Source organism: Micropterus salmoides, unplaced genomic scaffold (genome assembly GCF_014851395.1).
Source record: "Micropterus salmoides isolate LMB-PRFRI ecotype aquatic unplaced genomic scaffold, ASM1485139v1 Ms_hic_scaffold_2, whole genome shotgun sequence".
Classification (NCBI taxonomy): Eukaryota; Metazoa; Chordata; class Actinopteri; order Centrarchiformes; family Centrarchidae; genus Micropterus; species Micropterus salmoides.
Window position 1 is genome coordinate 43647230 of NW_024041150.1, and position 24330 is coordinate 43671559.

Here is a 24330-nt window from a genome sequence, read left to right on the forward strand (position 1 = left end):
GAATATTTCTTTACCCCCTGATAATTGAATTCCTTGATATATTGCTGTACCACTGCTGCAGTGTTTAGCGTTGAGTGTTGGTGTAACGGAAAGACCTGTAGGCGGATTTTCAGCAGCTTCATTTGCAGCTTAATTTCCTGACAAAAGAGTTCAAGATGTTTACAGTCAACATGAAATGAAAACACACACACACACACACACACGCGCGCGCCAACGGACCAGCTGTGTTTAGGTCACAACAGAGTTTGTGTGTGAGGATGAAAAAGAAAATCTGCCTTTGTTTAAATCTGACAAACAACAAACTTCCTCGCGGGTATCCCACGCGCCGTCTCTCTCTGCGCCGGGTTTGGCCGGGTACCGCCGGCACGACGCGACGACACCACCCGTTCGAATTCTAACCACCAATCACCGAGTGCACGAGGACACCAGCTCTTTTTTTTCTCCCCCATCCAGGCTTCGGAACGTGAGTCCGTGCGCGCGCGACGCTCGGCTCGTGGACGACCTCGCGAACCGATCGGGTTTATAGTCTCAGAGGGTTGAGGGGAGTAAAAAACCTACTTTATTTTAATAACCGCACGTTTTTGACGCCTCCTGTCGCACTAAATCTACTAGGTTCTATTTTAACACGTCAAGTCATTGAGGACAAGGATTTAACTTCTTTTAAGCACCTAAAAACTAATTTATTTAAATAACGGCATACTTTGTACTCTCATATCTGGTGTTTGAGACTTTTATACCGTCTTTTCTTCATATTTCTTTATCTACTTTGTCCCATTTTAACGACGTTTTGAACTATTGGTTTTCAGTCTGTTTCCAGACGTGGATATTAACTTGGTTTTTGTCCCGTGTCGGACCGGAACGGACCGGAGTGGGATAATAGGCTAACTCTGGTCTTCTTAGCCAAGTGGACTGACCTGGTTAAAGGAGCAGGATGCTGACCCGGATCAGCCTGGTTCTGCTGTCCTGTATGTGGAGCCAGAGCCAGCGTTTGGACTATGACAGGTCTTTATCTTACAAACATAAAGTTTCTATAATGTTGAAATTTTAAGTTTTTTTTTTTTTCTTAAAAAAGAAAAAACCTTTCTTGACATATTGTTAACTCTCAATATTGATTTTACAGTGACTGTAACTTGCTTTATGGTACTTTAAACTAATTATCCTTAATAATTATATTCCTCTGGTGCCTTGCAAGGTAGTAAACCTTCAAACAGGCTTATAGAAACAAAGACACGAGTGTAAATTATCATTTACATCCAAATAGAGCCAGGTGTCTGATGCACTTTATCTTTTTTCTTTCTCCATTTAAACTGATTGTTTTACATTTGACTCATTAAACGGATGCTGGTTGTGGCTCAGAGGCACTTGCAGAGGTAATCATTAAAGTAGATTATATAATCTAATAATAATGCTCTGACATTAAACCGAGACTGAGGAGTTAAAGGTGGGAGAAAATGGCCAAGAAGGACTAACGATGGAGGGCAGAGAGAGGAAGAAGGGAAAGTATGTAGAGGGAGTGGAAAAAGAGGAGCTCAGGGCCCGGCCTCCTCTCTGGCTGATATAATTCATGTTCAGACAGGCACGTGGAAACAGGAGATGTCAAGAACGTATAGACACACTTCAGCCGGTCTGAACCAGTGCAGCCGCTTCACTGCAGCTACTCTGCAAAGTGTGCAGTTTTATACCATGAAATTAGATCTCTTCTGTTTGTTGCAGGAGAGGATTAACTTAATTTCACACTCTTTATTTTTAAATTCTGCTCATCCAGAAGGTCACATGATGTCGGGCAGCTGCAGAACTTAAATCCTCTGCAGGCGCCTGAACTGTCTAACGTGAATATATGTATATGGCTTATTTGTGCAAATGTGTGTTGCAGCTGGCCGGACCAGGCGGTGTTGTCAGACGGTCTCTGTCGCTATCGCAACAGCGTGGAGTGTTGCTGGGGCTGGAGACAGATGGCCCGGGGACGCTGTCAACGTGAGGACATGAAAACACACACATACACACACACACACACACACACACATCCTGAGAGGTGGTAGTTTTACACGTGTTAGCAGTAACACAATCCTGTGATCTTTACGTGCCTGCTGATCAGTTTCCAGATGATCCATCAGTACTAACATGATTTCCATCCTCGCTTTAGCCCCCAGATCCTGATGCATCTCGTCCTGTCATCAATGAAATTAGTAGATGATGGCTGAAATCAGAGGTTTGAAGAGTCTGAGGCTCCTTCACCTCCACTGAGTTTACTCGCTTAGTTTCACTCAATTGCTGGATGATTATTATATTTGATCCCATAGCCAAGACAGCCTGATACTGCTGTTTGACCTCAGACTACACCAAATACATAAAATAAAAGGGTTGTCCTAAAGGCATTTATTAGTTTTTGACTCTATGAAAGTTGGTAAACAGTTCCCCAAAACTAATGTAACTCTCTCTTTAACCAAGTTACACACATGTAGGCTGTTCTAGGTGATCGCTTTTTGATAACTAATGTAATAGCTAATATTGTTGTCCTTCCATTAACCGAGCCTCCCCTGAAGCTGTTGAGAGCCCCCCTGGGGAGGCCCGCCTCACACTTTGAAACCCTCTGGTCTACGTAATAACATTTAATAATAAACTTTTCTAAAAACAATGTTTACAAAGTTCTTCACATACAGAAAATCCCAAAGCAGCAGCTGTAAAGAATCAAATAAATATAAATAATAAAGGTCATAGGCCTATGTGAGATGAACAGGTACAACTAAAAACACACCAGAATAGGAGTAAAATCATGTTAGTTAATTGTGAGGCTTCTGCTGTGTGAAATAGTCAGTTTGCTTTTTGTATTTTATTTAAGCAGGAAACCCTCCGTTGAGAATCCAGGAAAGGCAGCAATAACGAGTTACCTGAGAGAAAAACTGAGCCTCAAATTCAGAATTAAACTGAAAAGTGATTATAAAAAATCATGAGAAATATTTCCAATACAAAAAAATGCAAAAGTATTTTATGCTAAAAACTACACAACAACATCAGAAAGAGTAAAGAGGCTTCAAGAGGCCGACGTCAGGATTTTAAAATACATTTGCAGCTTCAGCCCGAGCTGCTGAAGGTTTCAGGTAGAGAGAGAGGCAAAGATAACAGGATGACTTCATGTTGTTTCACATTAGAAAGGCAGCCAGGTCTGAACGCTTGGAGCCTCCTTGAACACAACGTTTTTCTATTAGTCTGCGAAGGCAACAAATCGACAAGCTGATGGATGATTTGGAACGTGTTCAAACACTGGCAGCTTTTCCACCTGCAGAACACGTGATTACACAGTTCATTAACTCTTTGAAATGTTTATTAACTCTTCGTGTGTGTGTGCGCAGCTCACTGTCAGCAGGGCTGTAAACATGGAGAGTGTGTCGGACCAGACAGATGCAAATGTCACCCAGGATACACCGGCAAGGCCTGTAACCAAGGTAATGTGTGTGTGTGTGTGTGTCTCTCATGTTGTGGGGACATAAGTCTGTTAACAGTCACGTTGTGGGAACTCATAACGTTAATCATTACATTAGAGGGTGAGGACTTGGTTTAAGGTTAATGTAAGTCTGCAGGGAACGACTGTAAGCTGTGTGTGTGTGCAGCTCTCTGAAGTTTCACAGAGATTTGATTTCCCATCATGCCTCTGAGGGGGGAAAAAAAGCGAGAGACACATTCCTGTCATGCTTGTTTGACCTGCAAAGGCGTGTTTTACCTGAAGACCCCCAAATACACACACACACACACACACACACACACACACACACACACTTGTGTTTCCAAACTTAGACCAACACACACTCCACCCACCTTCACACAAACAAACACACCTACACACACTGTTAATCTCCTGATTAGAGGCTACATCATGAGTCATATCCTGACTATAAAACAACATCTGGCCTTAAACTGGGGTTTCACACACACAAAAACACACACTCTGTAATATAACACACACACACAAAAACACACACTCTGTAATATAACACACACACACAAACACACACACTCTGTAATATAACACACACACACAAACACACACACTCTGTAATATAACACACACACACAAACACACACACTCTGTAATATAACACACACACACAAACACACACACTCTGTAATATAACACTACTCACACACTTAAACTGCTCTTCGTGACTAACAGGGCTGGAAGTCAAAGGTTAATCCTACAATTTGACAAGGAGAGGGAAAACAGAGAGAAAATGTGCTCTCAGCTTAATGTTTGATTACTGACCTTTCTCCGTGTGTGTGTGTGTGTGTGTGTGTGTGTGTGTGTGTGTGTGTGTGTGTGTGTGTGTGTGTGTGTGTGTGTGTGTGTGTGTGTGTGTGTGTGTGTGTGTGTCAGATCTGAACGAGTGCGGCGTGAAGCCTCGGCCCTGTAAGCATCGCTGCATGAACACGCCGGGCAGCTACAAGTGTTACTGCCTGGATGGATACACACTGCAGCCGGACGGCAGCTGCAGGAGTGAGTGCACGCACATGCACACGCACACGCACACGCACACGCCAACACTCCTGACACACCGAGCTAACAGTCAGCTGTCACTAATACCGCTTTAACATCACCAGTACCAGCTCGACTCGACTCTACGCGACGCAGTTTGGCCGTGCTCCGTTTTCCATTGCAGATAGTACCCAGAGGTAGTACCCTTCAGTGTAGCTGGTCGTCATAGCAACGCCACACACAACTGCCGCGACTTAATGTTCAATGCGACACACACACCAGCGATCCACACATAGTGATGAAATTCCATACGAAAACTGTAAAATATAAAACTTTGTGTTGCTGGCCTCTGTCTGGCGCAGCAATGATGATGCAGTGATTCTCTCTGATACAGCAGGTTGTTTTCCCACATACGTTATTATTCTTAATTTTCCGTACTGAAGTTTGGTGCGATTACTTTCCACACACACGACGGGAAACTGTCCCTCAAACCCGCCCCTCTTTGCGCTTATTTTACTTCATCATACTCTCATGTAGAAAAATGATTCAAACTTTAAACGGGCCACGAGACTTCAGTTTTATTTGGCTTAATCAGCTTCACTGCAAAAACTGAGCTCTCAAAAACAAGAAAAAAAAGCATTAAAATGGGGGAAATCTTACATAAAATAAGCAAAATTATCTGCCAACAGAACAAGAATATTTCACTTGTCACTTAAGGCCAAAAAACTTGAAATAAGCGAAATTCTCAAACATAAAAGTCGCCTGGTCAGAAGAAATATCTTGTCAGACAAAAAACAAGTATATTTTGCCTTCAATTAAGATAATTAATCTTACTAAGATTTTAGTTTTTGCAGTGTTTTTGATAGCGAGCAGTTTTTACGAAACCTTAGTTTAAGTTTTACGCTTTTTTAAGAAAGAATAAATGATAATTAGTCGTTTAGCTGACGATTTTATCCTTAGCTACTTACAATCACTGTCTGCCTGTGATTGGTCAGTACTCGTTGGTAACGTAGGTAAGGTTAGGGTTAGCCAATCAGAGGCAGGGCAGGGCACTCGACGCAAAACTTTCAGATGAGCGTTGTCTGAAATTTGGCAGGAGAAAAAAACAACGCATCCATTAAATGTTATCAAAATATATCTCAAAACGTTTCCCTTAAGTAACTTTATCAAATACGTAAATCAAAGACGCCACGTTTTTATGGCTGCACTGTTCCATCAAATGGCCGCCGTGTTTGGTGTCTTTGGAAATTTAAACATTTCCACGTTAAAGTTTGAATGTTGAGTTTGAAAAGATCGACGATGACAATTCGACTCCAAACTGATTATAAGCTTGTTAAACTTGTGTTCCTCTTTTATCTGTGTACTTACAGATGCTCAAACCTGTTACCATGCCAACTGTCAGTACGGCTGCGAGGTCATGAAGGGGGCGGTCCGATGCACCTGTCCGTCCCCAGGGTTACGGCTGGGACCAGACAGACGCACCTGTATCGGTCAGTCAGTCTGTTTCTCCGCAGATGGAGGATAAAACGCTGACCGACATGTAGTTCAACCTCCTCCTCTCCCTCTCTGCAGACATCGACGAGTGTGCGTTGGGCGGCGGCGTGTGTCCTCGTCACAGGAAGTGTGTGAACACGTTTGGGAGCTTCTTGTGTAAATGTCACCACGGCTTCAAGCTCGCCTACATCAACGGACGATACACCTGCATCGGTGAGTCTTACACTGAGCTGTAGACACACATCAGGACTGTAGCTCTGATGGTGAATCTGACGTGTGATGGGACCAAGTTAGACCGGGTCCAGTCTGGCTCACTTTGTGTTCGATGTGTGGAGACGTAGCTTTACATAAAAGAGCTTTACCTGAAGTTCAGTCACCTCCTGTTCCCTCTGCAGGCTCTGATCTTACGCCCTGAGATAACGTACTTATTTGAACCTAAACCATGGTCGTTTGTAAATGTTGGCTGGGTGATTAATTTAATTTGAAATATTTCGGCTTCCAATGATTAAGAAACCAAGATAATCCAGATAAAACGATTACTTCATTCAGTTTCACAAAGATACTCTTGTTATGAATCCAGCGCAGCCCTTCTCTTTACAGCGGCGGCTCTCGACCCCTCCCTCAACTCCCAAACGCTCCCTCTGCCAGGCGGTCACATGATTAGTTCAGCCTGAGCCAAGTTATACCTGCTGTAACTTCATTCATCCAGTCTAAATGAAAAGATTGGCTGCCATCCTGTCTGCGCTGCACAGTGCTCCAGTGGATAGTACTGTGGCCTCATAGTAAGGAGGTCGCGGGTTCAAACCCCGGTCATCCCGGCCTTTCTGTGTGGAGTTTGCATGTTCTCCCCGTGTCTGCAGTCAGTGCTATTGACCAAACAGTGATAAACATCTGGAGTTTTTTTTGTGTTGGATACTTTAAAAGTCTTGCAGCAACTCTTCGTTCATGTTGCCTGACTCATCTTTAAGCATCTCCGGACAGAACGCCACGGCTGAAATTCAGCGTTATGTAACGTAACGACTTCAAGCAGTCAACCTGTTGGGTGTTTAAAATCATTAATGTTACATTACTATTTCTTATTCCATTAACTAATTTTCAGGGCAATGCATAAATGATGAAGCATTTGACTTTAAATGTTCAGTAAATACATGATTTTTCCTTAATCAATGAGTAATTATTGTCATGTCAGTGTGTCTGGTAGGGGTGTGACAATAAATCGATTTGCCAATATATCGTTGTACATTTTTCCATGATACTGTATCGATATTCCAGCCCATCAGATCGATACATAATATTAATAAATAGTGCTTCAACGGTTAGCTCAATGCTAACACATAATGGGAATCTCCATTAACGTGCTAACAGACATTAGCATCGCGAAAATACAATCTTAACATAAACTACACTGGCGGATTTAATCTGCTCCTTCCTGACGGTCAAACACTAAAACATCTTCATGTTGTTTGTCTTGTAGCTTTGAGCTCGTCTTCAGCTTCGTTGAGGTGTTTTATGAAATAATTTTCAATGACGCTGTTCAGCATTTCCACATGAATGTGCTCGGTGTTGGTTAACAAACTGTTTGAATGACAGGTTTGTCAGGTCTCTGTTGTGAAAGTTTGTAATCCGTAACACCAAAGTTAAAACTGGACAAAATGATTTCCTCCAATACTGATGTTGTCTGCTTAACCTCTTCAACTTTAACAAAACCTTGTAATGGAAGAAACCTTTTGGATAAAAATCTGAGAGCTGACTTACAAACCAAAAAGTGATATTTTATTATTCAGAAAACAAGTGTACAAACTTCAGAGTGACTGTTAATAATCTCTCTCTGTGTCACCAGATAAGGACACTCGGCCGTTCTGCGATTTGAATCCAGCCTCTCCGAAGTGCAGGTGTAAAGACGGCAGCTGTACAGGTAACACCGCCTCCTCGCCACAAACAGCCGCGTAGCTCCTCAGTGAAGAGTCGGGTCAACACCTTCTCCTAAAACTCTCAGATTCCTGATGAAACACAGCAAAACATAATCAAAGGAGAGATCGTTCATATGTGTAAACAAACGGGATGCCAGTTAGAAAATACTTCACTGCTGGAGACTCTCACACAGACATCATCACTAAATAAATCAAAATATTACTATTAATATAATATAATCAGTTATTTGTTGCTGATATTTGGGATTTTGGTTTTTGTAGGAGCATGTCCCATATCTGTCAGATTAGCAGCAGAATAACTCAGTGTCACAGTTGCATATCTCACAGCAGAAAGCGCACAGGTGGGATTGATAACATTAAAGCTGGTCCCGGCTCACTGGCAGGATTTACTGGTTGAGACTAAACCGTCACTGCTACCTTTAGCCTTTATGAAACTAAATAAACTGACATAGAAAAAACACTTTATTCAGTACAGATTACAGCGAGCAGGAACTGTTTCAGTGTTGGTTTAAACCTGAAGAAATGTGAAGCTGTCCTGCAGATTAATGTGACGATAGAAACTTGACGCACACGGCTATCAGTTGATACTGTACGTGTAACATCACGTGTGTCACCATTAATACAAACAGTAAAACCAGTAAACACAGTAGATACATGAAAACAGCTGGACTTAGTGATTTTTTTTATTTATTTGTAAAGCTACAACCCAAACTACATAATAGTGATGTGATTACGCTGACCATGCGGCGCAGCGTCCCTGGTTTCAGTCTGACAGGATCTAAAATGTTCCTGAACGCTATTTAAAAAGGACGTGAAGCATCTACAGTTGATGGTGTCCTCACTGAGGAAGTGTCCGTTTTCTCCCAGCAGTCCTCAAAGTCACCCTGGAGCCACAGAGACCGAGAACTACAAGCCCGACACCGGCGAGAACTACAACTCCCACCACCACCACTCCAATACCTGCTACCACCACTACTCCAATACCTGCTACCACCACCACCACCACTACTCCAATACCTGCTACTACTATTACTACTACAGCTCAGCCAACCACTACGACGACCACTACAATAGCAACAACCACCCCGGCTACTACTACACCTGCTACGACCACCACAACTACTCCAATACCTACTACCACCACCACTCCAATACCTGCTACCACCACCACTCCAATACCTACTACTACTACTACTACTTCTTCACCACCTGCTACGACCACTGCTAGCATGACTACTTCATCCCCTCTGCCAACCACAACTACTGTTACTACTACCACCTACTACTCCTACTCCGACTACTCCAACTCCGACCACCACTATTCAAACCAACACTACTACGACTCCGACTACAGTGGAACCGACAACAGCTGCCACAGTTGCCGTGACAACCCCGACTCCCGCCACCGCCGTGGTAACGACCACGCTGAACAACAGGATCAATAAGGAGGTGACACAGAGGCAGAGAGGAGACGTGCACAGTGAGGACGCGCGCACACACAGTCAATTAATCAATTAACAGAAATATCGCTCTGCAACTATTTCGATATTTGATTAAGTGTTGAGACGTTTTTTTAAAAGACGAAATGCCAAAATTCTGTAGTTTCAGCTTCTCCAGTGTGAATTTTACCAAAGAATTTATCGACAGATTAATTGAAAATAATATGTGTGTGTGTGTGTGTGTAGTCCCTCGACATCCGGGTCACAACCAGGTGTGGGAGTTTGACATCGAGCTGGGAAACACCTCCGAGGACGCCAGAGACGATCCTGGTAAGTAAAGCCAAGTTCACACTACACAATTTTCAGCCCGATTTGCCGCTCGGCGACAGTCAGGCTGTGATCGGGGGCAAATCAGCGGCCGCCAGTCGTAATGTGTGAACTACACAACGACGCATTTGTGACACATCGCCGACGTCTGCCAGATATCTAGCACGCTAAAATCTGTAGGAGTCGACATCCACGTCCAGCAAATGAGGGCAGGCAGCTACTTTTTCCACCACAAAACACATTTTGCTCCCCTCCGACTCTCTGTAGCTCAGACAATCCCTGCTTACCTGCGTGTGCTGATCCCTTCTTTAACCCAGATTTTTTGTCTTTATAACAACAAACGGCTGTTTTGTCTGCAGGTTCGCGTCGTTTCCTGTTTCACATTTCAGCAGCTGCACTTGTTCACACGTCAGGATGAGAGCAGATGATCTGGGTCGAGCCTACATTCAACGATACAAACAGAAGTAACATCAAAGTGAAATCTCATGAAGGAAAGCAGTTAGAGCAGCGTCGTACACACAAACTGTAGAAAGTTAGGGCTCTGAGTAAGACTTTAAAAATAAAACTGGTGGTTAACGTTGTGAAATGTCGCAGTTTGATTAGCAAAAAGGAAACCGGGTCGACTTTTTGACCGCTCTCCTGGGTGAGTTTCTTTTTGTCCCACCTGTCCTTCTAAAATTGTGATACACGCCATAAAATACATCAATCAACACATATCGCGTTAGTGGCTACGCCTGTTAACTTAGAGATTTTCTGTTCCTGTCTGTTTGTTTAATATTAGTTTGCTCTTAGTTTGTAAAATGAGACGCTCTGCTGCCAGTAGACTTGTTCCTGTCGGTGATTGGTCATCTGCTGCTAACGAGTTAACAGGCATCATGTGTGTTGTGCTCACGGGGTAAAACAGCTGCTGCACGCGACATCGTAAACGCACCTTTTTATTTTACTAAATCTTACTACTACCTTCCTTGAACCTTCAAAATAAAAGCTCTCAGTCAGCATTTTCAGTGTATTCTCATTTGTAACATTAAATAATTACCATAACCAGACCTTTTATGAGGCGTCACATTAACACTGTAAATATATATATATATATATATTTTTTTTTACAGTTTTTGATATTCAGCTTCAGCTGAAGATTGCTTTACTTAATGACCTAAATTAACAAAATGAAATCAGTATCTTGTCCACAACAATGTGACCACTGATCCCGATCACAATTGTTAGGGTTAGTGAAGCCAGATACCGTAAAGATATCCCGTGTATGTTGAACTCACTTCATGGTACAGGCCCCAGGGACCTATTTTAGTTGCAGACTACAACATGTAAACGTGTGTGTGTGTGTGTGTGTGTGTGTGTGTGTTGCAGAGGCTGGTGTGCTGCTCTGCACCTTCGATCACGGAGTGTGTGACTGGATGTCGGACAGAGAAGGAGATCTACACTGGGAGACTGTTCACAACCCTGCAGGTAACAAACACATATATTAATGTATATTACCTGCGTGTCCACTTTATTAGGAACACCTTTACATCTTTAACTCTGAGCTCACGAGCAGGGAGTGGTGAACATTTGGCATATTAACTGTTCATCAGTTATAAAATAGTTTAACAGACCAATCGTTTCAGCTCTAAGATCCACTAAATGGACAAAAGTACTGGGACACCTACACATCACTTTTAAAGAGCGTCTGTGAGGTCCGACACTGATGTTGGACGAGACGGCCTGGCTCGCAATCTCTGTTCTAGTTCATCCTGAATGTGATGGAGAGGGTTGAGGTCAGAGGTCAGAGCGGACCAGTCAAGTTCTTTCACACCAAACTGGGAAAAATGTTAAACATCATTTATCAGAAAAGTGCTTTGTCATGATGAGGATTTCTTCTTCTGTGTTTCATGTGATCGTGAACTGAATGTCTCAGACTCTACCAGGTAATCGTTAGTAAACTACAGCATTAATATTTCAGGTGGGCGTTACCTGTCCGTCCCGGAGCTGAAGGTGGGACAAAGGAGCATCCGCGGCGCTCGATTGGCCGTCCAGATTGACCCGGCCTGGAGTCACGGCGACCTGTGTTTCTCCTTCTCCCATTGGCTGACAGGGCATCATGTTGGCGTGCTGCAGCTGTTCACCAGGAAAAGGGGACGAGACCAAAGGTACCGGTGCTACATGTTCCTGTAAACAACAACAACACGTTACGTTTCTCGAGCGGGGAAATAGCTCCTCATGGAATCACCTGTGTGACGTCTTGTCCCTGATTGGCTGTTGCAGGTATAGCCCCGCCCTCTGGAGCAGGACAGGTGGACACAGTTGGAGGCAAACACAGGTTACCTTGACGACGCATTCTCTGGAAAGGGTGAGACACAAACAGCCAGACAAACAAACACAAAAGAGTTTTGTGTGAGTGTTTATGTTGTTGTTGACCACCGGTGTGTGTCTGCAGGTGCTGTTAAAGGCCGAGCGGAGAAAAGGACGGCGAGGGCATATCGCTGTGGATGATGTCACACTGAGACGTGGGGCGTGTCGATGACATCACAGCAGACAGTTTTCACTTAAGACTGAACTGAACGTTTACAGACGACTCACTGCGCCTCCTGTAAACGCCACATTCCTGTCATCAGATCGATCAGCAGTTTTTACATGAACGTCCTCGTTTGTCGAACTAAGAAGAAGAAGAAAGACGAGTTGAGAAAACATTTGGGTTTTATTTTTGTTTTTTTGTTTGTGTTCAAGCAGCAGGAGCTTTAATTAAAAAGCTGACAGAATATAAAATCTATCCAAAAACTGCAGTGCATCGTTTGGCCACTAATAAGTCAATATACAGTCTTTGATCCCAGCAGAGCTGAAATAAACAGCCTGGTACAAAAAACAGGGTTTGGTCTCTGAAGCTTCTGTCTACGTTCATGACAACTGTGCTGACCTTTTATATAACTCACCAGATTTTATTATATTAAGGCTTAAAGTTATGCTTAATAAAGGTCATGTCCACTTTGAGTGACAGGTGGCTGCTGTCACAGTAGCTTACTGTTCAGCAACCGATAAAGTAAACCACTCCGCGCCTGACACCAGAAGATCTGACATGGATATAACATCAATCAGCGTGCGAGACAGCCGAGGTCAGCTACACAAGTCACTACACAGCAACACCCCACAGTTATAAAGGTAAAGAAAAAATAAAATATTTCACACTGCTGCCCCTGGTGGTGAGCTGCCGCTCTGCAGGACGCTCAGGGGACCCGACCAGAGACGTTTTACAGAGGAGACACGTGACTTTAAGAATCCTCAATAAAACTCTGTGGGGAAAAGATGGCGGCCAAGTGACGGGACTTGCCTATAAGGACTTTGACATGACTGATCTCTACTTCTGATTTATAAAATCTGAAAACGGGTCAACTTGTAGAAATGTCAGATTTCTCTAATTCACCGAAACAACATTTAAATAACTTTGTGGTGAGAAACAGGAAACACCAAAGATACAAAGATCTCGTCTGGAGTCATTGTTGATGAGATCGTGAGCTCGAATGTTTATACTTATTCGTCTTAAAATCAATTTCACTTCCCAGATTTTTTTTTTAATTTGTGTTTAAAGTTCTTTTGAAAGACCGGATTAATCTGAATTTGTAAATATATTTCTGCCCAATACTGAAACTTATCATTTACATCTATTAATTTATCTGTAGCTTTTATCCAAAGCGACTTACAATTGCTGTACATGTCAGAGGTCGCACGCCTCTGGAGCAACTAGCAGTTAAGTGTCTTGCTCAGGGACACAATGGTGGATGGGTCACAGTGGGAATCAAACCCGGGTCTCTTTTCAACACTCTTACTGAACACTCTCCTGTAGGTGCAGTTGTCTGAAATGTCCACTAGGTGTCAGGATAGGCGCCATCACCTCCCAGTATCAATAAACCTGTTAATTAATTAAAGTCTCTTCTTCATTCGCTCCTCTGAACAGCAGTTTACATTTACACTTCAAAACAGAAGAAGAGTTAAAAGGTACTGACCGTGACAGAAGATCTCGGCCCCGCCCACACAATCTGATTGACAGGTGACATCACATCCTGTTGATGAAGAAAAGATACAGACATGTATTACCTTTTTGTTTACTACGGCTGCAACTTCAGATTCGTCAATTAACCTTTTTATTTTTCTGACATGTTGAGACCAAAACCTGAAAATATTTAGTTTACGAGTATATAAAACAAGTAGTGGAAAGCAATAAAGTACATTTAGGATAATAATATCGAGACACGAGTACAGATATCTGATGTGAAGTCTGCGTTAAATATCTATTTCAGAGTCCAGCGTTTAAATGTTTCCTACAATATATTTTTCAGATTATTGATATTAAACATAAATAAACATCCAGGAAAACTACTGATCACACGACCGGTAAAATGAAGTCTTACAAACATAAATACAAACGTCTTGCTTCATTAAACGACTGAAATAATGAACTAATTACCAGATTTAACCTCCGACCTCTGAGGCATCACCTGCGGGAGGAGAGAGGAAGAGGAAGGACAGGAACCTGATTTGTGTGTTTAACATCTGCTTTAGAGGACGCACACACGTCTCTGATGGGCGGAGCTGCCAGAAACCTGATTGGTGCTTTTCCCGTGAGCTCGACAGATTCCTCAGTTTATAGACACAACATGAATGTGAGGAGAGAAACCTGTGATTTAGCTTCCTGGGATATCTGAGAGTGTGTGTGTGTGTGTGTGTGGTTACAGCCCTGCTTGTTAACCCTGTAATTACCACGGTAACCTCTCTCCACCATCTCCGCCTCCTGCTGCTGATCACTGGCAGCACACAGTTTAACACAATTCATCTCTAGAGCTGAAACTATTCAGCGATCAACAACAAAACACTTTAAATAATCGCTAACTCTTCTGGTAGTTCATTCTTTTTTTTCCTCCAAGCAGAAATACGACAAATCTGCTTTTAAAAGTACAAGAAGTGCCAAAAGTAAAAGTACAATGACAAGCTGGTGCTGCTCTGATAGTCCTACGGATAATGTTTATTTATGCATTCATGTGTTCATCACTTTAATGTTGCATCTTAATTGTAATTGCTTAACATTAACAGCAGCGTAGTTTAATCAATAATTTATACATAATATCAGTTTAGTTTAGAATTTTAATTATTAATCTGAATCTGCAAAGTTATTAATGTGGTCAGATGCATGCAGTGAAGTAAAAAGTATTATGAAATACTGCACCTACTTCCCACCGCTGCTAACACGTTTTACACAAAAATAGTCAGGAAAAGTGAAAAAGTATAGGCCTCTTCAAAGTTTCCAAGTTAACATACTGGAAATCTAATCTTTGCTGACCTCCGGTGGTTTCACTTCTCACCTGGCTGCAGTGATGGACAGGTGTGCTCTGGTACACGGTGACATCACAGCTGTGGTTACAGCTGAAACAGACAGAGAAATGTTACATCAATCCTTAAACTAGTTGTTCTGTCCAAACACACCAAAATATTCGGTTTACAATCATGAAATTATGTTGTAGAAACTGGAAGTTTCTTTTGCATTATTAACTTAACAAAACACAAAATGCAGTCCTTCCATGTGTTATATTATAAATATATATTCATTTACAAAATATATGTGTTTATAGTTCTGTCTGGGCAACTTTCATTTAATTAAAATTTTTTAAATCTACGTTTTGACTGTTTTTATTGCTGACCAATACTTCAATTCTTCTGTATTGTGCTGAATTTGAGTTAATCTGTCTGCAGTTTCTATTTATTCATTAATTTATCTATTTATTTTATGAGGCTTTATTATTTTGTTATTATTATTATAATAATAAGACAAATTAATTGTGATGGCAGAGATTTAATTTTAACCCATAAATACAAATACCAAGGTTATCAGGTTTATAGATAGTAAGTTTTATAATACTTTAACAAAACAAAGTGTTTTACAGATACAAATGAAACCATTGTGTATTTCATCATCATATCTACGAGCGCATGTTTTCACAAATAAGAATTTAATCAGATAAATGACTCACCTGCAGGTTCACCTGCTCCACATACCTTCGTTCACTTTGAGTCGCCGCCGCCGGCATCACATGTGTTGTTCCATTTGTCTGAAACACTGAAGGGAACTTGTTGAGATCGACTCTCTGAGGGCAGCGACTCTGCTCACCCACAATGCATTGTTGTTATACATTTGGTACAAGAAAATACATCCACGGTCAGGTGGCTGTCGTGTACGCAAAACTCTGGTTAATGCCACCAAAGGAGGAGAGGGTGAATAAATTGAGCACGGCACGTTTTTCCAATCAATTAATATTCGAGTTTAAACAAACAAACTTTCATATATTCAACTAACCGAATTAAAAAATTTTAAAGCTGTACCGCGCTAAGCAACAACTGATCGGTCGAGTTTGGGCTGAAAGTGGTTAGTAAAAAAAGAAAGTATAAGAGCTGCTGCGCTCCATTTAAATCCACGATGTGACGCCACAGGCTGACAGGAAGTGGAAGTACTGATGAAACACAGTGTAGTTCTCTTATCCGACGGTGAAGCTGAGGAAACATCAAGACCTCCCTCTGCTGGAGCTGAAGAGGAACTCAACTTTCATGCCTTTAACTCCCAACAGCAAGTCTGTGGTTCTCTACTTGAGTATCGCTGCCACATTTCAGAGGGAAATATTCTAATTTTCACTTCACAACATTTATTTTACAGCTTTAGTTACAGATTAAGATTTCACATCAACATATGATCTGTTACTTTAGATTAAACTTGCCATTGTTTTCTTCTTCTGTAGCATTGTCTTCAAACAGAGTTGATAAACACCTCAGTTCACCGAAGGAAGCCATCTGACTGTGTGAGGAGCGAGCTTGTTGATGTCTGACCAATAGGGGAGAAGTTCACCCCTTGAGACACACCCCCTCCTCATTTGCATAATGAGGCAGAAATGCATACAGAAATGTAAAAAGGACAGGCAGAAATAAATACCATGGGGGAAATAAATAGGGTAGAAAATGCAAAGAAAGACATTTTAAAATGCACACAAATGTAACAAAAATAAAGTTGAAGACAATAACAGGCAATAAATAAATACGGTACTTAATAAAAAGGTGAATAAAGAAGACAGTTCATGTGATTTGGTTTCACAAGTAAGGAAATAAACATAATTCTAAAAATTGTATTTTATTTGTTGTTAGCTGAACATGAAAAATGCTAACTAAAGAAGTTTCTAATAAAAATACATTAGTTATAAAGACGCTGCTAATACGTGATCATTAATTCGTCAAGTAATTAGTTAAGATTTTAGCATTTCGGGTCAATTCTCAATGAGCAAGCTGCAGCTATCATCTTCATTATCAATTATATACATTAAATATATATTTTGATAAATTAAAGCAGTTAGTTAATTAGTTGAACGACAGAAAACTCATTTTATTATTTTCAACCTGTTTATTTGGGTTTCAGAACTTTATGTAGCGAAAAGTACATACGTTTATTTACATGGAGGGAGTACTTCAGACAGACATAAATAAATTAATAAATAGATTTTTATCATGAGCTTTCCATACTGAAATAATCTATAAATGTTTCCATATTAAATAAAACCTATTTACATTCCCTCTCAGTGATGAAAGTCACTGGCTGCAGCTTCACCTCTAAATGTTGGTTTTCTTCATCTCCAACAAAAATAAACAAATCTTGTTTGGGTTGTTGGTCGGGAAAAAAAAAAAAAGATGTCATCTTCATCGTCTCTGACAAACCGCAATGGATTTTTTTAGACCAAACAATTAACTCAGTAAATAAATAAATAATTTGTAGCCCTAAACCGTTCAAACTGTCACAGTGAAAATGTCCATCAGTGTCCGACTGTTCAAGTTGATGTAGATGACCGTTTTAGATTTACGTCAGCGTAAAACAGGAAATCCTCACCCAGGAGACGCAGGAAACAACTCATGTTTAGCATTTTCCTTCAATGTTTTGAACATAACATATTTACATTTTTTATTTTAAATTGTAAACTGCGTTGGCGAAACATGACCCTCCTTCGAGTCCAGCAGACGTCAGCACTGTGCCCAGACGTCAGACGCAGCGGTGTCTCTTCAGCTGACTGGAGAAGGTGAAGTGTTTCTTACACTGGTCGCACCAGTACGGCTTCTCCCCGGTGTGAGTCCGCACGTGTCTCGCCAGGTTCGACGACGTGAGGAAGCTTTTGCCGCAGTGCTGACACCGGTGCGGTTTCTCACCGGTGTGGACGCGCTTGTGCAGCAGGCGAGTGGTGACGTGGCTGAAAGTCTTCCCACACTGCTCACAGCTGAACGGTCTCTCCCCCGTGTGGACGCGCTCGTGCTCAGCGTGGTTGGTGGATGACGTGAAGGTTTTATCGCAGAACCGACACCGGTAGGGTCTCTCTCCGCTGTGGATCCGCTGGTGGACGGTGTACGAGGAGTGATGATTGAAACTGCGTCCGCACAGCTGACAGCCGTACAGTTTCTCTCCCGTGTGGAGGCGCCGATGTCTCGTCAGATTCGACTGTGTGAGGAAGGTTTTGGCGCAGAGCTGACACTGGAAAGGTTTGTCACCCGTGTGGACGTGTTCGTGTTGTCGGCATGAAAATGAATCAGTGAAGCTCTTCCCGCAGTGTTCACAGCTGTAGGGTTTCTCTCCAGAGTGACGGCGCCGGTGGAGTTTCAACGTGCTCGGCTGAGTGAAAGCTTTCTCACACTGGTCACACTGGTACGGTTTCTCTCCCGTGTGGACGCGCTGGTGCGTTCTTACGCTGCTTAACTGAGTGAAGGTTTTCCCGCACAGGTCACAGTGGTATGGTCTCTCTCCGGTGTGGACACTCTGATGATCCTTCAGCTGGTGCGTTGACATGAATGCTTTGTCACACAGCGGGCAGCGGTGAGGTCTGCGTCTCTCTGAGGCGCCCACTTTCTGTGACAGACAGAGATATAAAGACAGGTGTGAGCGAGGTGGAGGACTTCTTCTTCTGGTTTAAACCTTGAAACCACACCCAGCAGTGATGCCACAGTTAGGGTGCACTGATGTAATCACCCGGAACGACGCAGATACTGACCTGATTCAGTGCATCGGGTATCGACCAGACTTGATAGATCCACATTAAATACAGTTTCTTTGTCAATGTAAATGGCTGCTGAGTGTCACCCAGTGAGGATTACAGATTTAAATGTGGGGAGAGGAAAACACTGGAATCTGAACGGTATCACCAGAAACCCAGGCTGTGTTCGCACTTAGACTTCTAGGGCAGCACTTACGGCAACGCGGGACATCAGCATGCCGTCTTGCGTCTCTTCTGGCTTCTGGCTAACAGATGCCTCAAAAATCATACTGAACAAACCTGGTTGTTTACAGTCACTGGCTGATATAATAACTCAGTGTTTAGTTCTCGCTACGTTTTCAAAAATTAAAGCGAGAAAACTGATAAAAAAACAACTTATATTTGTATACGGATTCGGGTTTTTGTCCGCCATCTTGATAATTTTTTGTAAGCTGCCACAGCCGCACTGGTTTATGGGTAATAGGCAGCACCAAATGCTGCCTTCAAAACCGGCCGATATGGGGGCAGTTTGAAGGAATCTTACGCAACAGGAAGAGATCGTTTGGCCCGTTTCAAACACAGCCCCCGAGTGAGGAACTACAATGCTAGAGCCCAAAATCTGTGTTTTATCATTTAAGAACATTTTGTCATCTGAAATTCTGTAACCATGTGGTGGAACAATAAAATTACAGAGATTCAGTAAGAAAATATTACAAATTTAAAATATGCATATAGAAATATTCAGATGTATGTGTAATTATTTAAATCATCATGTCTCCTGCTGCACACAGGAAATAAGTGGGTCTGACGGAGACTCACGTGGGCAGCACTCCTCTTTGTTTACAAAACATGACCGGAAATAACTTTTCTAACAGAATAACTGACTCCGCCCACACAGCCACGGAGTCTACAACGAGCTGGAGTGTCGCATCTAACGGTGTGGTCGCACTTCTGAGAGTTTGTTGAAGCAGTGCTTGAAGTGTGGCGGGACTTCTCCCAAGCTGCCGGTACTCTCCTCTCCATATCAGGTTCTCTGGGCGCTACGTGACGCTCACCTGCTCCCGTTCTTTCTGCCGGTGGAGAGAGACGAGGGACAGGAGAAGCTCGGGTGCGGATGGGGCGGGACATTTAAAAGTTGACAGATTTTCCCTGGGGGACGCAGGGGACACGTCAGAATCTGAATCTCTCCATCACTTTTTGAAAGCTTTTGTTAACAATGTTCTGAACAGCAGCAACTAGAAATGTGAAATAACAAATGAAACAATAAGAAAACGTGCAATGCAACTGAAATATGGAAAAAACAAATTTGCATTGTCCAAAAAGTGATTACTGAATTCCATTGTATTTTGAATTGTCACCTCTCACCTTAATTTAGTTTCCTTTCATTTAAATAAAGACATTTACTCCATAAACTGGTGCAGAAAATGTCTCCAGAATGCAGGAAATTAAGTGTTTAATGCTTAAAGTCATTAATGTTGTAATATTTACTGGTTTCACCTTATGGTTGAGGATATTGCGGGAGGGAAGTGATGAGCTCGTGATGGCGTGCTGACTCTTCGTCGGGGTCAGAAGGTGAGCCGGTGTGTTATTTACGGGACCAGCTGTTCAGCCTCCTGCTGGACCTCCCACCTGAGACAGTCACAAACTCCTTTGTTTTGTTAACATCCATGGAGGTTGTGGGAGACCTCTGCTCCACCTCCATCCTGTAGGCAGACTCGTCGTCGCCGTCAGCAATGAGACCCACCTGTTGTGTTGTCAGCAAAACTTAATCAAATTTTGGATGTGAATCCAGCGGTGCAGGATATTTGCAGCTGTGGTGAAATTCCCAGAGAAATACAGCATTAAGTTACCGAACATTTCCTGCTGCTGAAGCTTCACATTAAAAGTATTTAACTGCCGAAACACGAGTTGATTTTCATTTTGTGTGATTCATGCAGGTTTGTGAACTACAGAAACTCTCATGAGTTTATTTTTTGTCTTAAACTCTGAAGTCCTGACTCTGCAGTAAAGGTTAAACACTGCCGAGCGAATGAGACTCTTGCTCCTCTTTTCAAACATTTCGTTTGAAGTTTATTGCCAATTATTGCATTGCATTATCACAAATACATGTTCAGTGTGGAGTGTGGTGTCTCTTTCTATTGTTTATTCGACAGCATCAGAGAAGATCAACTTTATATCTAGGTAAAGAGCTGTTAATCATCCTGAACCAGGATACAAACTACAAATCAAATTCATTAAAACCTTTTCTGAACACACTTCTGTAGGTGCAGATGTCTGACATGTCCACCAGGTGTCAGGCTAGGACCATGACGGGGAAACTCCACAACCTGCAGCTCTGCACGTTTTCATGGCGTTAAAAGAAAATACAATTTGATTAAATATTCCTGTGTAACTATATTTTCTGAAACGATCATTATCAAGGTTTGCTGTTACACCCCAGCTGATGTGTTTCCTGAGTGAAGGGCTTGATTTTGGTCTGAATGATGATTGGATATAATTATGAAGAATATGAAACATGACCGACAGCTGATACAGCTGGAGTCTCTCTGGTTAATTTGAACGTACAGTACCACACGGTGCCTCAGCTGACTCCACGCTGCGTTCAGGTGACGTGTAAACATCCAGACTGTTTCACTTGCAGGCTGTTTGACAGTATGAACCGTTCTCAGATCAGCTCAGCCCAGCAGGGGTCTCCAGCCCTGAGGTGAACCTGTGCTCACTGTGGTCGCTGCTGATGTCGGTCTGCCCTCTCTGACAGGACGTTGAAGACACAGTTGCAGGTGCCAGCATCCACACACAGCGACCTTCTCCAACCAGCTGCTGTGAATCTTGTTGTTGAACGCTGAAATCGATGAAGAGGAGCCTGTAACAGGTGGTGAGATGCAGTGTGGCGCTGCATCCTCTGTGTGCAAACTGTACAGCAGTGACCCTCAACTGGTACCCCATGCTCCACATCCGGCTCGCAGAATGGCCACTGTTTTGCAATATTCATATATTTGCAGTACTACAAACTCTGCAGCGGTGGTGAAATATTTCCTGCTGCTGAACCTTCACATTAAAAGCCTTTAACTGTCGAAACACGAGTTGACTTTTATTTTGTGTAGGTTTTTATTGTTTCCTCCTTCAAACCGCAGCTGAAGACGTGTTCGTCTCCGAGTGACCGTTTCACTGACCTCCTGTGAAGAACTCATGTCGCCTCCTCCTCAGCAGACAGATGCTCCTTCAGTCAGACAACATGGCCGACAGCGCCTGGAGCTTCTCCTCCCGCCATTCAGCTCTGAGATCACACAGAGACACGATGACAACCTGAGGAGTTGCTTTTGTTGCTGTTTTGAGCAAATACACAACTCTGAAGACTTCAGCTGAACTGCTGTTGCTCAGGAAACGGCTGGAAGCTAAGCTAAGCTAGCTGCTACATAAAAAAACACGAGCTTTTACAGCTTAATTCAAACGGTTCATCGACCCGGAGCGATAGCGGTTAAAACCCGGACAGCTTCATGAACTAGTGGACCCAGAGAGAGCAGATAAAAACCATCAAATTACCTTTTTCCTCCTCTTTTCAGTCTCTCTCCCAGCAGGCGTCCGTCATGACACTTACGTCACCGAGTCACGTGACTGAAACAGATCTTCTTCTTCGTCTTGAGTTAAAACGGCAGCTGGTTGGGAGGACCTAAAGCCAAAACACTGTAAATACATGATTGCAGAAATAAATTTAATTAATTAATTAAATAAATACATATAGAAATAAAAGTACAAATACATGCATAATAAATAAATGCTTTAATAAATGCATGCATAAATAAAGTAAAGTACAAATACATGCATAAATAAATAAATGCTTTAATAAATGCATGCATAAATAAATTAAAGAATGATTAAATAATTACATGCATAAATAAAGTAAAGTACAAATACATCCATAAATAAATAAAATATAAAAGATTTAATAAATAAATGCGTTAATAAATAAAAGTACAAATACATGCATAAATAAATAAATGCTTTAATAAATGCATGCATAAATAAATTAAAGAATAATTAAATAATTACATGCATAAATAAAGTAAAGTACAAATACATCCATAAATAAATAAAATATAAAAGATTAAATAAATAAATGCGTTAATAAATAAAAGTACAAATACATGCATAAATAAATAAATGCTTAAATAAATGCGTGCATAGATAAATTTATATAATGATTAAATACATGCATAAATAAGTAAAAGTATAAATACATGGATAAATAAAAAAAATTAAATAAATACATGCATACAGAAATAAATAAATGATTAAATAAATATATGCTGAAATAAAATAACATAAAAAATGCCTAAATAAATGCATGCATAAATAAATAAATGATTAATTAAATACATGCTGAAATAAAATAAATGCTTAAATAAATGCATGCATAAATAAATAAATAAATGATTAAATAAATACATGCTGAAATAAAATAACATAAAAAAATGCTTAAATAAATAAATGCATGCATAAATAAATGCTTAAATAAATGCATGCATAAATAAATAAATAAATGATTAAATAAATACATCCAGAAATAAAATAAAAACCTAAAGAAATGAAATAAATACATGCTGAAATAAAATAAAAATAAATAAATACATGCATAAAGATATATAAAATAACAAATAAGTGCTGAAACAAATACATAAATACATGATGAAATAAATCAAAGAATAAAAAATGCTGAAATAACTATGGAAATTGAACATTGAATAAACAAGAAGGATCAGCCAGTGAACAACCAGACTCATCAGGCATCCAAGGCTACATCTTCACTCACTTCTCCATCTTGCAAAGGATTGTAATAATTTAAAAAGACACCGTCACCTGCATTGGACCCTCTGCTCTCACACAGCAACTTGGTTTAATATGGACATTCCACTGTCCACACAAAGACTTGCAGCATCCATCTCCAGCTTTGATTTTCCAAAAAACTGTTTGATGTGGTCAGATTTGACCAGGACTTTATTTTAAAACATTATTTCTCTTTTTAATATGGGTTAATGCAAAAATAATCACTGTGGAATGATAATTTGCCAATGTGAATATCAGTAACCCTTTCATTCTAAACACGTGGCGCCAACAGTAATTAATGCACTTAAAATAGTAATGTGGGTCTTGATGATACCTTTTGTAGAGAAACGTCAATATGTGGCACCTGTCTGTAATGTTTCCCATTTTCTGTTAACTAAGGCATCTTGTCTTTCTATTATTGATGTTTATGACAGATAAAACAAAGAAACATTCTATATCTAAACTAAACTCTAAATAGTTTTAATGCTTTACGGTTTTAATGGCACGACATGCACAAGTACATAGTACTGGTTAGAATATCGCAGTTGCCTTTTTGTTCCAGTTTTATAGTGTGTTATTTTATTTGAAAAGCCCCATTTAAAATATATGTTGGATGCAATGGTTTTGTATTTAAGAGCAAGGTAATATTGTCAAACAAATATTTGCAATATTGAATGACAAAGAACAAAGAGGAGGAATTAGTTGTTCTTGTTTTTGTCATGCTATTCTATATGATGCTTTCTGAGGTCAAAAAAACTATTTGGAAATACAGTAAACTTGGATTGGATAATTTCAGTACATTTCATTTTTCATAA

General features: G+C 41.1%; 1 protein-coding gene, 1 long non-coding RNA gene and 1 pseudogene across 5 annotated transcripts; 1 reads left to right on the plus strand and 2 right to left on the minus strand.

Annotated features, from left to right (window-relative positions):
* The first annotated feature begins 255 nt into the window (after positions 1-255).
* Positions 256-12516, plus strand: LOC119911592 (annotated as a pseudogene).
* Positions 7714-10317, minus strand: LOC119911680. The gene is made up of 2 exons (XR_005445963.1): positions 9947-10317; positions 7714-7962 (listed from the first exon to the last, which is right to left on the minus strand). It is a non-coding gene; the product is annotated as an uncharacterized LOC119911680 (long non-coding RNA).
* Positions 12517-16802: 4286 nt separating the features above from the next.
* On the minus strand, positions 16803-22315 carry LOC119911614 (zinc finger protein 675-like). Of its 4 annotated transcripts, XM_038730543.1 has the most exons (4): positions 21865-21985; positions 20189-20435; positions 19747-19840; positions 16803-18567 (listed from the first exon to the last, which is right to left on the minus strand). In XM_038730543.1, the coding sequence occupies exon 4, from the start codon at positions 18505-18507 to the stop codon at positions 17713-17715; it is 795 nt and encodes a 264-aa protein (XP_038586471.1). In that variant the 5' UTR covers positions 18508-18567; positions 19747-19840; positions 20189-20435; positions 21865-21985; the 3' UTR covers positions 16803-17712. The 4 variants fall into 4 exon arrangements, with proteins under 4 accessions (XP_038586471.1, XP_038586469.1, XP_038586472.1 ...); XM_038730541.1 differs by lacking the exons at positions 19747-19840; positions 20189-20435 and adding an exon at positions 22235-22315 and having other exon boundaries at positions 21865-21968; XM_038730544.1 differs by lacking the exon at positions 19747-19840.
* Between the last annotated feature and the right edge of the window lie 2015 nt (positions 22316-24330).